The sequence below is a fragment of the Urocitellus parryii genome, chromosome 10 (genome assembly GCF_045843805.1).
Source record: "Urocitellus parryii isolate mUroPar1 chromosome 10, mUroPar1.hap1, whole genome shotgun sequence".
Lineage (NCBI taxonomy): Eukaryota > Metazoa > Chordata > Mammalia > Rodentia > Sciuridae > Urocitellus > Urocitellus parryii.
In genome coordinates this window covers 46,065,934-46,080,843 of record NC_135540.1, presented here as the reverse complement: position 1 = coordinate 46,080,843, position 14,910 = coordinate 46,065,934, and the positions used below count along the sequence as shown (strand labels likewise).

Below are 14,910 nucleotides of genomic sequence, written 5' to 3'. Positions count from 1 at the left end.
ATTACCCAATGTAAGAGAAAAGAGACTCCGGTGTTTTTTAAATGGGAATACTAATTGGCAAAAAGCTCTGAAATTTTTAAGATCCCTCCAAATAAAAAATGTATGTATCCTTTGATCTAAAACTATTTTACTTTAGGCAATTAACCTACAGAAATACTATCACATGTGGACAAAGATGTAAGCACAAAAATAGTTACTACAGTCAAACGGGTAGAAGCAAAAACTTGGAAATAATCTAAACATTGATTAGTAGGGGCCTGCTTTAATAAATTATAACATATCCACACACTGAAATCCTTACACACTAAAATGAAAGCAGTGGCTTTATATGGACTCACATGAAATATTTTCAAGATACCTTAACATATTAGAAAGCATAAAAAGTTAAAAGGATGTACATGATGTATTTCTTTTTTGTTTATCAGTGGGTAAAAAGGTTAATGTATACATACACAGATTATCTTGGATAGTTCTACAAGAAAACGGTAAACAGTGGCTACCTTTAAAGAGTAAAACTTACTTTTTACTGCATAACATTTTATTCTGTTAGAATTTATCTTCTACACATATTTTTAAAAACATAAACCAGTATTATATTCACAATATTAAACAGAGAATAATTAAGTCACACATCCTCAGTAGAATTCTATAATTCAGACTGTCTTTTCCTTCAATGGGTTTAACTGAATTTTAGAATTATATAGAGAAGAACTTAATATAGTTCCCTACATCTTAAAGAACAAAGCAAAGGCAGCTTGGCTTATATTAAACCATGTGAAATTGCTGATATGGAACTATTTTTGACACACATAAAAACTTCAATAATTTCACATAGTCCAATTTTAGTTATATTGTACAAGCCTTAAGGTCAGAGACTGCTCCATTGACCTGTGCTGCAAATTACTCTGGATGTCTATCAGTATCTATAAAATAGAGAAGACAACAGAACCTACCTCAGGAATGTTGAAAGTATTAAATGGAGTAACACGTGCAAAGAACTTAGCACAGTGCCTGACATACAGTTAAGCAAAAATAAATATAAGTTACTATTACAGAATCAGCAACAACACCATCACCATTATCACCATGATTACTATTTCTTATTGTTACAGTCTTTAGTCAACCTGAGGTCTCCACAATCTGTTTCTGCCTTAACTTGGGTAGAAGGACATATTAAATAAAATCTACACTATTCTTTTCTTCCATCTAGAAACTGGTATAATACCACAAAATACAGTATTATTCTGTGTGTAGTCTTTAGCAGTTACATAAACAATGTTTTCTGAACTGCATAGATTTCTAGTGGTGGCAAAGAATTTTTAATTCTCTTAAATGATCTACTATCATATTGAAAAAGCAATGTTTAGGGCCTGGGGATGTAGTTCAATGGTAGAGTGCTTGTGAAAGGCCCTGGGTTTGATCCCCAGCACACCACACACACACAGAAAAAAAATTTAACAATAATGTTTACACTTATTAGAAATACAGCATTAAAAACTCTCTATAAGAAAAGCACTCCTTCCTTTGCAGTAGTCATCAACCCCACAACCTGAAAAATGAAAAACCAGCACAGAACTTACCTAAGGGATGATCAGCATAATCTGGTCTTTGAATATAACTTGGCACTGGCCTTGTTGGCATCTAAAAACATCAAAGAAGTTAGTTAAAGCATATTACCTAGAAAATAAAACTGGAAAAACATTATTAAGTTCAAGCAAAAGTTTTTAAATGAAAATAGCTTCAAGTGACATCTTAAATATCATATCTACTTTGTTAAGACTAAGGTTCATTTGCTTAGTGTTAATGCTACCCCCTTTCACAGATATTTAAGAATGGGGAAAGTGGCCAAGGCTACCAATGATTTAAGATTAGAAACAGACCACAAGTTGCCATGTTGTTCCAAACAAACTCATAAGCTGACAGTGACAATAAAATAATGTCTCAAAGTAAACATATGCTGATATGTTCCTAGTTATTAGCTCTGGGAAGTAGGATTAAAGACTTTCTTATATATTTAATATTTTTTCAGATTTAAAAAAAATTAATAAAATCTCTTATTAATAGAAAATCATCAGGGCTGGGGATGTGGCTCAAGCGGTAGCGCGCTCGCCTGGCATGCGTGTGGCCTGGATTCGATCCTCAGCACCACATACAAATAAAGATATTGTGTCCGCCAAAAACTAAAAATATTAAAAAAATTCTCTCTCTCTCTCTAAAAAACAAATAGAAAATCATCAATAAAAATAATTTAAATATCTGAAGATAGCAAACCGATTTCAACTTAAGTGAATTCCTATATTAAAACTCCACAGAAGGGGGCTGGAGTTATGGCCCAATTGGCAAAAAGCTCTGAAATTTTTAAGATCCCTCCAAATAAAAATGTATGTATCCTTTGATCTATCAAGTGTAAGGCACTGGGTTTGATCCTCAGCACCACATAAAAATAAAATATTGTGTCCATCTACTATTAAAAAAATAAAAAATAAAAAACTTCCACAGACAGGATATAAATGGCAGAAAAGCTAAGGCTATTAAGGTAGAAATATATTATATTTTAAAATATTTTAGAAAAGTATAAATATATACTACTTATAGTGCCAGCCAGAAAATATCAAGTCTACCTTACCCTACTCTTTTTTTAAAATTAATATCTTTAGTCTTTTCATCTAATTTTTCTCCACTTCCTCCAATTATCCCAACTAGCTCCCAAATAATGCACCATAAGAGCTAAACAGTTAGAAAACAAGTCCCTTGTAAACTTAATTCTGTCTACATGGTTAACTGTTGTAATACAAAATTATAACTACTATTTCTAGGACACTGAAATTGGTTTAAAACAATGTGAATTCTTATTACCTTTGTTACTCACCAGTGGATAATGTGGTCTGAGTTTACCAGTATATCGATAACCTGCCCAGGGGTCAGTGTTTATATCACCTTCTACAGTCCAGGAAGACACTTCCCGCTTTGCCTTTTCATCTTCTGGGAGACAGACAGATGGAAAGACATGAAAGGTACAGGAAGGAGAAAGAAAGGAAAGCTTAGAGACCAAGTTCATGAGAAGCACATATTTCAATTCTCTCTTGTTTAAAAAACAAGCCAGAGCAACTCAGGAGGCTGAGGCAAAGGATCACAAGTTCAAAGCCAGCAACAGCAACCAAGAGAGGGCCTAAGGAACTCAGTGAGAACCTGTCTCAAAATAAAAAATAAAAAAGGGCTGGATATGTGGCTCAGTGGTTAAGCACCTCTGGGTTCAATCCCTGATACCAAAAAAAAAAAAATTATGACCATCATTTGCCTCTTTTTAGAAGGGTTTCTAAAGGAGGCAGGAAACAGACAAAGGGAAGGGAATAATCTGTTTGAAGTTACCAAATTTTAGTAGAAAACTTAAGAATCATACACACACCTAATAATGTGACTTGTTAATATATAATGCTGTGTAAAATGAAATGCACCTAAGAATCCTTTTCAAACAGAGTAGAGAGATCCTCTATAGTATCTCATTTCAGCAGACCAGCAGCACCTCCTATCCATTAAGCAAAATGAAGACGCTAACCCTAGGACTTGAAATACCAGGAATTCAAGTCATTCCTAGACCAAGAATTGACCCATACACCTCCCGAAACACACAGATCTTTCCCTGATTACTGTCATGTATCACAGGCTTTGAAATTCAGGTTTCATTAGAAGTATATAAGAAATTGAAGGATATCTAAGTTGGTTCCCCAGTTTGACTATTGCGAATTGTGCTGTTATAAATATTGATGTGGCTGTGTCACTCTAGTATGCTGTTTTTAAGTCCTTGGGGTATAGATAAAGGAGTGGAATAGCTGGATCAAATGGTGGTTCCATTCCAAGTTTTCTAAGGAATCACCATACTGCTTTCCATATTGGCTGTACCGATTTGCAGTCCCACCAGCAATGTATGAGTGTGCCTTTTCCCCATATCCTTGCCAACATTTACTGTTGCTTGTATTCTTGATAACTGCCATTCTGACTGAAGTAAGATGAAATCTTAAGAGTAATTCTGATTTGCATTTCTCTAATTACTAGAGATGTTGAACATTTTTTCATATATTTGTTGATCGACTGTGTATCTTCTTCTGAGAAGTGTCTGTTCAGCTCCTCAGCATATTTATTGATTGTGTTGTTTCACAATGAAATATTACTCGGCATTAAAAGAGAATAAAATTATGGCATCTGCAGGTAAATGGATGGAGTTAGAGAATATCATGCTAAGGGAAGTAAGCTCCCCAAAAAACCAAAGGCTGAATGTTTTCTCTGACAAGTGGAGGCTAATCCATAATGGGAGGACCATAGGATGAGTGGAGGAACTTTGGATGGGCCAAAGATGGACATCATTACCCTAGGTACATGTGTGCTTGCACAAATGGTGTGATCCTACTTTCTGTACAACCACAGAAGTAAAAACAATGGTGCTCCATCTTGTACAATGAATCGAAGAGCATTCTGCTGTCATGCATAACTGATTCGAATAAATAAATAAATATAGATAAATAAATAAAATGGTAATTTACATTGTGTGCATTTTACCTAATAAAAAATTATAGCTTGCATTTTTATAAGAACTCATGTGTATAATGGCATCATCAAAATTATTTTTGTTTTTTAATGAAGCAAAAATGTATATAATGTGTTTTTAGTGCATATCAATAACAGTAGCTATTTTGTGAAAAAAAGAATAATAATAAGAAGAAATATTAGTAGTAATAGATGAGAAAAATAAATTTCCCTCCTTAAAAAATATATTCAAAATATAAAATGATGCATGAGGCCCTAGGTTCAATTCCCTGAATAAACAGATAAATAAATAAATAAACATGAAAAGAGGGAGAGCAGGGTCTGGGGATGTGGATCAGTGGTAAAGTGTTCACCTAGCATGCATGAGGCCCTGGGTTCAATCCCCAGTGCCCAAAAAAAAAAAAAAGGAGAGTAGAAGGAATCATGATGTTAAGCTAAAGAAGATCTTAAAGGATCTAATTTCCTCCTTTTGCAAACCAGGAAACTAAGATGTATTTCATATGGGCAGTGAGGCAAGAATACAGGTGCTCAATCCAATAATTCTCCAGAGAGCAAGGGGTTACCTGTGGGATGAAAGCCCTTTGAGGCACAACTGACAAGAATGCAAAAACACAGTCATTTTAAAAAATAAATAAAATTTTCTTTAAAAACACAGCCAATCCATCCATATTACTTTGAAAGAGAATACATTTATACTAATCACATAAGAAGCAGAAGAAGGTTTTATTATGCAACTAATTTTTTTTTAATATTTATTATTTTTAGTTGTAGTTGGACACAATATCTTTTATTTTTACGTGGTGCTGAGGATTGAACCCAGGGCTTCACACATGCTAGGCGAGCGCTCTACCACTGAGCCACAATCCCAGCCCCTTATGCAACTAATTTTAAATACCATTCTCCTCTCCAGAATTCAAGAAACCAATGTAAATATTAATAACAGAACAAAAAATATTTATCATCCCAGAATAAAAATGAACTCAATTCATTGTCACTTGGATTAAACATTATAGATAATTGTTCAAAATGCAGGTCAACTAATGACTGCATCAGCTGTCTTATCAAGTGATTTTTGTCTGAAACATGCACCTCAAGAATAATTTTCTCCTAAATCCTAGGACAGAATATCAATCAAGATTCAGGCTTTCTTTAACATACTTCTGGGGAGGAAGCAGAAAGAAGGGAAATATGTAAAATTTTTCAAAGCTTCCTGCTGATCTGAATTTCTCCCCCTTCCACATTCTATTTTCAAAAAAGAACTGAAAGCAGACTTCGAAAAACATCTACACAAATCAGGCTGAAATATGGCAATTTCTTTTTTAATCTCGAAGCATAACTTACTTAAGGTTTTTACACTTGAAAAGTTAAGTTTATATTTTGGAGTCAATCTGATCTGAGCCCTGATGCTAGCTAGACACATAGCAGATACTCATTAAATCTGAACTGAGCTGAGACTGGTAGCAAAACTGTATGATAATTTGTTTGTTTGTTTGTTTGTTTAATGACTGTGAAAGCACAGGATGCTATTAACAAAACCTATAAGCTTTCTTTCAAACATCTCAAGGCAATAGGCCCAGGGAACACAAAGTAGTGCCAATGAATTATCTGATTCATGCAAGGTCTGACCCAAAGTATATCACATCCAGGCTTTGTTCTGTAAAAAGTTCCATCAGGATGCCTCATCCAGTTAGTTGACATAAAATAACCATACATGTATAAGCTTTCTTTAGGATGGGATTTTGATCAAAATTCTGACTCAGTTCTTCACAGATATGGCATGGACTTGCTTGTATCTAGGCCTCACAACAAACCTGATTCCAGCATTCTGGAGATGAGGCTCACAGTAATCCATGGTCACAAAGATTGGTGAAACCAGTTCTGAAACATTATATAACTTTCTCTCTACAAGCCCAAAACTCAAGCATGCTAGTGTGGAAGGTTAGGATAGAAGAAAAAAGTATTATTGAGTTATTTTTTTAAATAGGGTTTCTAGTATCATATTTTGGGTGGTCAAATTCTTCCACCTTTTAATTCAGAAAAATGAGAGGCAAACATACTGAACAGTTTTTTTGTTTGTTTGTTTGTTTGTTTTTAATACTGAGGATTGAACCAGAGGTGTTTTACAGTTGAGCTAAATCGCCAGTCCTTTTCATTTTGAGACATAGTTTTGCTAAGGTTGTTGAGGCTGGCCTCAAACTTGTAAACTTTCTGCCTCAGCCTCTCAAGTCACTGGGAGTACACATGTGTGCCAATGTACCTGGCTAAAGTACAGTTTAGAGATGTGAAGTTCTACAACTTTTATAGATTAGATTAAAAGTAACTTCTCTTAAGTTCACTCTGGTAGGGCTGAGGTTGTGGCTCAGAGGTAGAGCGCTTGTCTAGCATGCGTGAGGCACTGGGTTAGATCCTAAGCACCACATAAAATAAAAAATAAAGATATTGTGTCCACCTGTAACTAAAAAATAAATATTTTCTTAAAAAGTTTACTCTAGTAGAAGATAACATTATAGAAAATGCACAAGCAAACATCAGCAATATATCTTTGAACTAAGGGCTTGGCTTTACAATCTGACTGGTCCTCTCTGATACACAAAAAAATATATTCTGTGCCTGAGTCACTTACTTAACTCACACTTGAAAGTTTGCTAAGCCCATTGAAAAGAACTGAGCTTCCACAATTAATACAACCCTGGGTCCAGATACTGGTGAATTCCATCAAACATTTAAGAAGAAATAATGCCAAGTCGACATAATCTCTTTCAGAAAAAAGGAGGAAATATTTTCCATTTTGTGAGACCAGAATTGCTCAAATACCAAAATCAGTTAAAGATATTAAAAGCAAATTGTGGACTAAAATTCAACATGAACTTAGATATAAAACAGGTATCTTTATTCAGAAACCAACATACAGCGTAGCATGATTGTGCACGCTTATAATCCCAACACTTTTTCACTGATTCTTTTCTCAATGCCTCCTGAGCTCTAGAGATCACAGTTTCCCACCGTTCCCTCCTCCAGGAGAGTCAACCACAACTGCATACCGGAGGTCAATTTGTTAAGATGTGAAAGATACAGGTCTGGCCAGCTGAGAGCTATCTCCAACCAACACAGCCAAAGCGGATTAAGAACAATGGGCACATCCACTGAAGAAAACTAGAAAACTACCCTGAAAGGCGTTACCTAAATGATGGCACCATATTAAATACCAGAAGTGTAAGTAAACTCTCAACAGCTTATGTCCAATGCTGTAATAATTATGTTCTTTTTTACGTAGGGAACACCTGCTGTTTAATCCCCTGTGTTTAAGGGCAAAATAACTCCACTCTTAGAAATCCAGTACTGATGAAATGGGTATACTTCAATCATTTAGCAAACCTCAGGGTAGAGAACCATTCTAAGCTTTTTTACTACATACTATTTAACTTCAGCACTTTATACTTCCCTGTGCTTTAACTTCCTAAGCATAAAATTTCAATAACTGGCTCAAAGAACTCTTCAAGATTTCTATTACATTATAATTCAGTATGTAAGAATGAAAACCATTAAATGACCTTATTTAAACTTTCTCTATACTTTGAGGTAACACATCCAAATCAACAAACCCTGCCTTTTGTACTTTGACAAACTTTCATGTATTCATATAATTTTCCGTCACTCTAACCACATTTCCTCCCTAAACAGCCTAGGATTTCCATTAAACATAGTCACTTTATACAACCAAAAAAATATCTACCTTTTTTTAATTTTTATTTCCTTTTCCTTCAGAGATGATTTGGCTGACCTCAGATTTTGGTAAAAATAATCTATCAAACTCCAATAACTAACTCACTCCTAAAAAAAACACATGGAAACGAACACAAGATCAGTAATTAAAACAAAAACCTATACCAAGAATTATGTGCCACCTGCCAAGCCTTCATCCATCAGGACACAATGATGTAAAAGCCCTTGTGTGTTCCCAAGTTAATTATGATGGGGCCGTCTTAAACCAGCCACACCAATCACATAAATCTATGAGTAGATGAAGCAGAAAGCCTATCTGAATAGCAGGAATATCAGTATAGCTAACAGCAAGAGCTGAAAAGCAGGCAATAGTTTTATTTTGTGGTGTCACATGAAGTAACTTCAAAAGTAAAATTAAATATCAGGCTATGAATAATAGCAGTAAAAAGAAGTAAAGTAAAAAAAGCATAGTCATCCCTCAGTATCCCCAGGGGGTTGGTTCAAGGACACCCCTCACCCAGATGCTCCATTCTCTACTATGAAATGATGTAGTATTTACATATAGCTTCTGTACCTCTTCTCATATACTTTATACTATTTGTAGATTACTTACAATATCTAATACTATGTAAATGGTGTAAAAACAGTTATACTGTATCATTTAGAAAATGACAAAAAAAGTACATGCTCAATAGATACATTTTTTTAATACTTTCAATATGCAGTTGGTTGAATCTGTGGATATGGAACATACACAGACTGGAACCTCAAAGATAATGAAGGCTGACTGTACTATAACACTCTTGAGTAGAAAAGCAATATGAACTAAAATTAAACAAAAGTAAAAGGTGTCTGGCTCATGTATCCTCTCTGCCTACAATGTGCAAACACTTCTAGCAAATATAAGAGAGTAACAAAAGATTAGGGTACTACCAGTATCAGTCAAGCAAGATCCCATCAATCCCAGCTAAGATCTCATGTTTTCATGTTAAAAACATGAAACAAGATTAACAAAGATATTATTCAGCCATGTTTTTTTTATCTTGAGCACATCTATTACAAAGAATAAAAAAGCATGTTATAATTCTAGCTATCAGGATTACTCTCAGAACATTTAAATACACGTTTTCATAACTAGAAGAATCCCTGTCTTCTGGCACAAAAGCCACTTCTAAGCCAAATAAGAATAAGTAATTTTACTTACTTGCTTTCTTATGTAGTAACTTGTGCGTAGCCCAACTTCCTTTAAAACATTCCTAAAACAACAAACAGGGAAATTAGTGTCAAGCCTTCCTTAATTAGAAACATCTTTACACAGCGTTATTTATAAGAAATAGTTACTGGGCTGGGGCTGGGGCTCAGTGGTACAGCGCTCGCCTCACACGTGTGAGACCCTGAGTTCAATCCTCAGCACCACATAAAAATAAATAAGTGAAATAAGGTATTGTGTCCACCTACAACTAAAAAATAAATATTAAAAAAAGAAATAGTTACTGAAAAATTCTTGTAAGAAATAAAAATTATGGGAAAAGCTTGAGAAATGACACCTACTCAAAATTTCACTTCAAAAAGCAATCTAAACTTTACTTCAAATAAGCAAAACTAACCTATATATAAACTGAAATACATAGTTGTATTTCAACTTCATCTCACAAAATTATTTTAATTTTTATTTTGTTTGCAGTACTGGGGATTGAACCCAGGGCATCAGGCATGCTAGGAAAGTATTCCTCCTACCTCATTTTCATGAGTAGCTGGAACTTCAGATATGTGCCACCATACCTAGCTTTTGCCAAGTTATTTTGAAGTATGTGAAAAGACCCCCTAGCCAATTAATCAAACTAGAAAAAAATAACAAGGATAATTTCCAGATTCTTCCACTATTTACAGCAAAAGCCAAATCAGTCATTATACACATTAAGTAATCCAACTGAGCAGTTGTGTTCACTATATGACATCAGCCATCAGACAATAAGCTTTGCAAAGGAAGGGACTGTACTAAAGTTCACCAGTACTTGTAGGTTTCAGTAAGCACTAGTTGACTAACTGATCAGAAAGGATGAATGAAACAGAAAGACAAAACTTCTCATTTAGGAAAATGGTACATGTTTCAGATACCAGTAAGAAGTAACACATTGTGAAAATGGAGTAATAAATTGAATTCAAGTAAAGAACTTAAGTAATTAAAAAATAATTCAACAAGACATGGACCTTATTTATTCTTTAATTTTTATTGTCTAACTTTGTAAAGTTACTTAAATCATTAAAAACACTAAGAAAATTCACAAATTCCAACAAATGTTTTATCTTTGAAGACATGAACAAGAGAAAAGCCAAGAAAGACTCCTTACAATATGTAGTAATCAAAAAACATTACAGCAGTGACACTAAGGCTGTCCTTTCTAAAACACTGATGGAGGTCCTCTGTAGGTCAATTTCTCTCTCCTGCAAAACTTGCAATGGAACCACCATTTGACCCAGTTTTTATAAAATGGAACCACCATTTGACCCAGTTTTTATAAAAATTAGCATACTATAGTAACATGGCTGCATCAATGTATAGCAGCTCAATTCACAATAGCTAAAATTATGAAACCAACCTAGGTACTCCCCAACAGATGAATGGACAAAGAAATTGTGGCATAAATACACAATGGAATATTATTCAGCCATAAATAAGAATGAAATCATAGCATTTGCTGGTAACTGGATGGAACTAGAGATTATCATGCTAAGCCAATCCAAAAGACCAAAGGCCAAATATTTTCTCTGATATGCAGATGCTCACAACAAAGGAGGGTAGGAAGGGGAAGAATAAGAGTTCATTGAATTTAAAAGGGGAATTAAGGGAGGGGAGGGGAGATGGGAATAGGAAAGGCAGTAGATAACTTTCATATGTTCACGTATGTGTGCACGACCAGTATAACTCCACATCATGTACAACCACAAGAATGGGAAGTTATACTCTATGTCAAAATACACTCTACTGTCATGTATATCTAAAATAACAAATAAGAATGCTATAGGACTTTATGTATCTAACTAAGGTTTATACAGAGTGAAGTGGATACTCAACATGGATGGTATTATCCAATATTAAAGATGTTTATTTTCTAGTTTCAAATTGCAATTGGATATCTGGACATATAAGTTATCACTTGCTATTATGTACATGTACTATAAATTGTTACATTCTAGAACATGAAATTAAAGTTACAAATGAGTGTGTAAATTTTATTAATATAGTGTTTAAGTGATTTAGTTTTAGTATATGATTTATATAGTGTGGTAGTAGAGTAGAGCTGCTGCGGTATGGGACACTGGCAGCCTGGCAAACTTCGCCTTTTATAAAGTTGTACATTTCTTCTAGTTTTAAAAATCTTTGTTTTCCTTTTAAGATTCTGTATTGATTTTTATTAGATACTAATTCATATTTTAAGCTTAAGTACTTCTAGTTGGACATCTACATACATTTTAAAATCTATTTTATGTTGTATTGAATCTTAATTCACAATAAGAGTTTAAATGTTTCTTGATTTGTTTGCTATTCTAATATCATAGATGCAAAACGTCTGTTGTTAGTTAATAATGTTTTTGTAACTCTAACACTAAATCAAGTTATTTCACATACCTGATCAATTGCTTCTAGCTTAGAAATCCTTTTTCCCCTTTTTTATTTCCAAATACTAACAATTTTCTTTGATTATTTACTCATATATTTCAACACTCTCACAGTTGTACAAAACTCCTGTCAATAGTTTTATGTACATTGGGCATTTTGTCAATTTCATCTTAGAACTTTCTCTGAGAGCTCTCTGACTTCCTCTAGTCAGAATTTCTTGAATTCCTGGAAGTCATCCTTAAAGTCTTCTTTAAGCATCACCTTTGAGAGTCCATTTATTTTTCTTGTCATGTCTTATTTAAATTGATCTCCCTCTTTGTTAATTCTCTTGTTTTTGTGTAATGTTTCCTCCAGTAGCTTCCTGAGAAAGATTTTTGAGATTCTGCATAAATGAAAATGTCTTGTGATAGTCTTGACACTTGAAGTTTAGCCAGATATAGAATTCTAGATTGGAAATTATTTCCTCAAATTTTAATGCTATTGCTCCTTAACCTTTTAGTCTCTAGTGTTAACAATTCTGATGCCACTGGGATTCATAATCTTTTGTACAGTGTAATTTTCCTCCCTTCTCTCTGGAAGCATATTGAATATTCTCTTTCCCATCGTTATAAAATTCATGTTAGAAGCCTTGGATTAGTTGATTTTTATCCTTTGTGGACCCTTTCACCATGGAAACTCCTGTCTTTTTCAGTTATGGGAAACTTCAGGCTTTTCTTTGATTTTTCCCTTTCTTTCTGAAACCTTTATTGTTTAGATGATACTTGGCTTAGTTCTCTAATACCATGTCTAATTTTGCCTTCCCTTTTTTTTTTTAATTTGTTCTAATTAGTTACACATGACAGTATAATGCATTTTGACACATCATACATAAATGGAATATAACTTCTCATTCTTCTGGTTGTGATGTAGAGTTACGCAGGTTGTATACTCATATGTGAACATATAAAAGTTATGTATGATTCATTCTACTGTCTTTCCTATTCTCAACCCCTCCCTTCCCTTGATTCCCTTTTGTCTAATTCAATGAACTGTGTGTTAGCATCTACATTATCAGAGAAAACATTCAGCCTTTGGTCTTTTGGGATTGACTTATTTTGCTTAGCATGATAATCTCTAGTTCCATCCAGTTACTGGCAAATGCCATAATTTCATTCTTATTTATGGCTGAGTAATATTCCATTGTTTATCTTGCCACAATTTCTTTGTCCATTCATCTGTTGGAAAGTACCTAGGTTGGTTCCATAATTTTAGCTATTGTGAATTGAGCTGCTATACATTGATGTAGCCGTGTTACAATTGTACGCTAATTTTTATAAAAACCAAGGAGTGGGATAACTGGGTCAAATGGTGGTTCCATTGCAAGTTTTGCAGATTCCAAATTTTCTGAGGAATCTCCAGACTGCTTTCCAGAGTGGTTGCACAAATTTGCAGTCCCACCAGCAATGTATGATGAGTGTATCCCTGAATACTAGACTTCCTTGCCAACATTTATTGTTCCTTGCATTCCTTTTTTAATTTTTTAATATTTTTTATTCGTAGACGGACACAATACCTTTATTTCATTTCTTTATTTTTATGTGGAACTGAGGATGAAACCCAGTGCCTTGCACATGCTAGGCAAGTGCTCTACCACTGAGCCACAATCTCAGCTTTCTATTTAAAAAAATTTTTTTTAGTTGTAGTTGGACACAATACCTTTTTTTTTTTTTTTAATTTTTATGTGGTGCTGAGGATCGAACCTAGTGCCTTGCACATGCTAGGACAGCGCTCTACCACTGAGCCACAACCCCAGCCCCTCCTTGCATTCTTGATAACTATCATTCTGACTGGTATCAGTGGTATGTATGTATGTATGTACTTTTAGTTGTAGTTGGACAACAATGCCTTTAATTTTATTTATTTTTATGTGGTGCTGAGGATCGACCCAATGCCTCACACGTGCTAGACGAGCGCTCTACTACTGAGCCACAACCCCTGCCCCTCAGTGTAGTTTTGATTTGCATTTCTCTAATTGCTAGAGATGTTGAACATTTTTTCATATATTTTTTGACCATTTGTATTTTTTCTTCTGTGAAGTGTCTGTTCAGTTCCTTTGCCCACTTATTGATTGGACCATTTGGTTTTTTGATGTTAAGTTTTTTGAGTTCTTTATATGTCCTGGAGATTGGTGCTCTATCTGAGGTGTGTGTGGTAAAGATATTCTCCCATTCTGTAAGCTCTCTTCACATTCTTGATGGTTTCCTTTGGTTTTAAGAAGCTTTTTTAGTTTGATACCACCCAATATATTGATTCTTGATTTTACTTCTTGGGCTTTAGGAGTCTTATTGAGGAAGTCAGTTCCTAAGCCAATGTAACAGAGATTTGGACCTACTTTTTCTTCTGTTAGGAGCAGGGTCTCTGGTCTAATGTCTTTGTCCTAGATCCACTTTGAGTTTTGTTCAGAGCGAGAGACAGGGGTTTAATTTCACTTTTGCTATGTATGGATTTCCAGTTTTCTCAGCACCATTTGTCAAAGAGTCTATCTTTTCTCCAGTGTGTGTTTTTTTGGCACCTTTAGTATGAGATAACTGTATTTATATGGGTTTGTCTCTGTGTCTTCTATTTTGTACCACTGGTCTGCATTTTTTGTTTGTTTTTTATCAGTTATGGATGGACCTTTATTTATTTACTTGCGTATATGTGGTGCTAAGAATTGAACCAGTGCCTCACACATGCTTAGCAAGCGTTCTACCACTAAGCACAACCCTAGCCCCTATTTGTCGGTTTTTGGTGCCAATACCATGCCCATTTTTGTTACTATAACTTTGTAGTATAATTTAAGGTCTGGTGTAATGATTCCACCTGCTTCACTCTTCTAACTGAGGATGGTTATGGCTATTCTGGGCCTTTTATTTTTCCAAATGAATTTCATAACTGCTCTATTTTTATGGAGAATGTCATTAAAAATTTTAATAGAAATCGCATTAAATCTGTATAACGCTTTTGGTAGTATGGTCATTTGACAATGTTAATACTACCTATCC

The 14,910-nt window shown here is 34.4% G+C and overlaps 1 protein-coding gene across 3 annotated transcripts in view; it reads right to left on the bottom strand.

Annotated features, from left to right (window-relative positions):
• The window catches only part of Metap1 (methionyl aminopeptidase 1), a 63,010-nt gene that overhangs the window by 23,944 nt on the left and 24,156 nt on the right, over nucleotides 1-14,910 (bottom strand). For 2 of the 3 annotated variants that reach the window (XM_026402004.2, XM_077803589.1), the window contains exons 2-4: nucleotides 9,470-9,521; nucleotides 2,870-2,982; nucleotides 1,581-1,641 (exon numbers count right to left, since the gene is read on the bottom strand). In XM_026402004.2, coding sequence (XP_026257789.1) covers nucleotides 1,581-1,641; nucleotides 2,870-2,982; nucleotides 9,470-9,521 — 226 coding nt within the window. The remainder of the gene's footprint in view (nucleotides 1-1,580; nucleotides 1,642-2,869; nucleotides 2,983-9,469; nucleotides 9,522-14,910) is intronic. The other variant, XM_026402005.2, reaches the window with a different exon arrangement.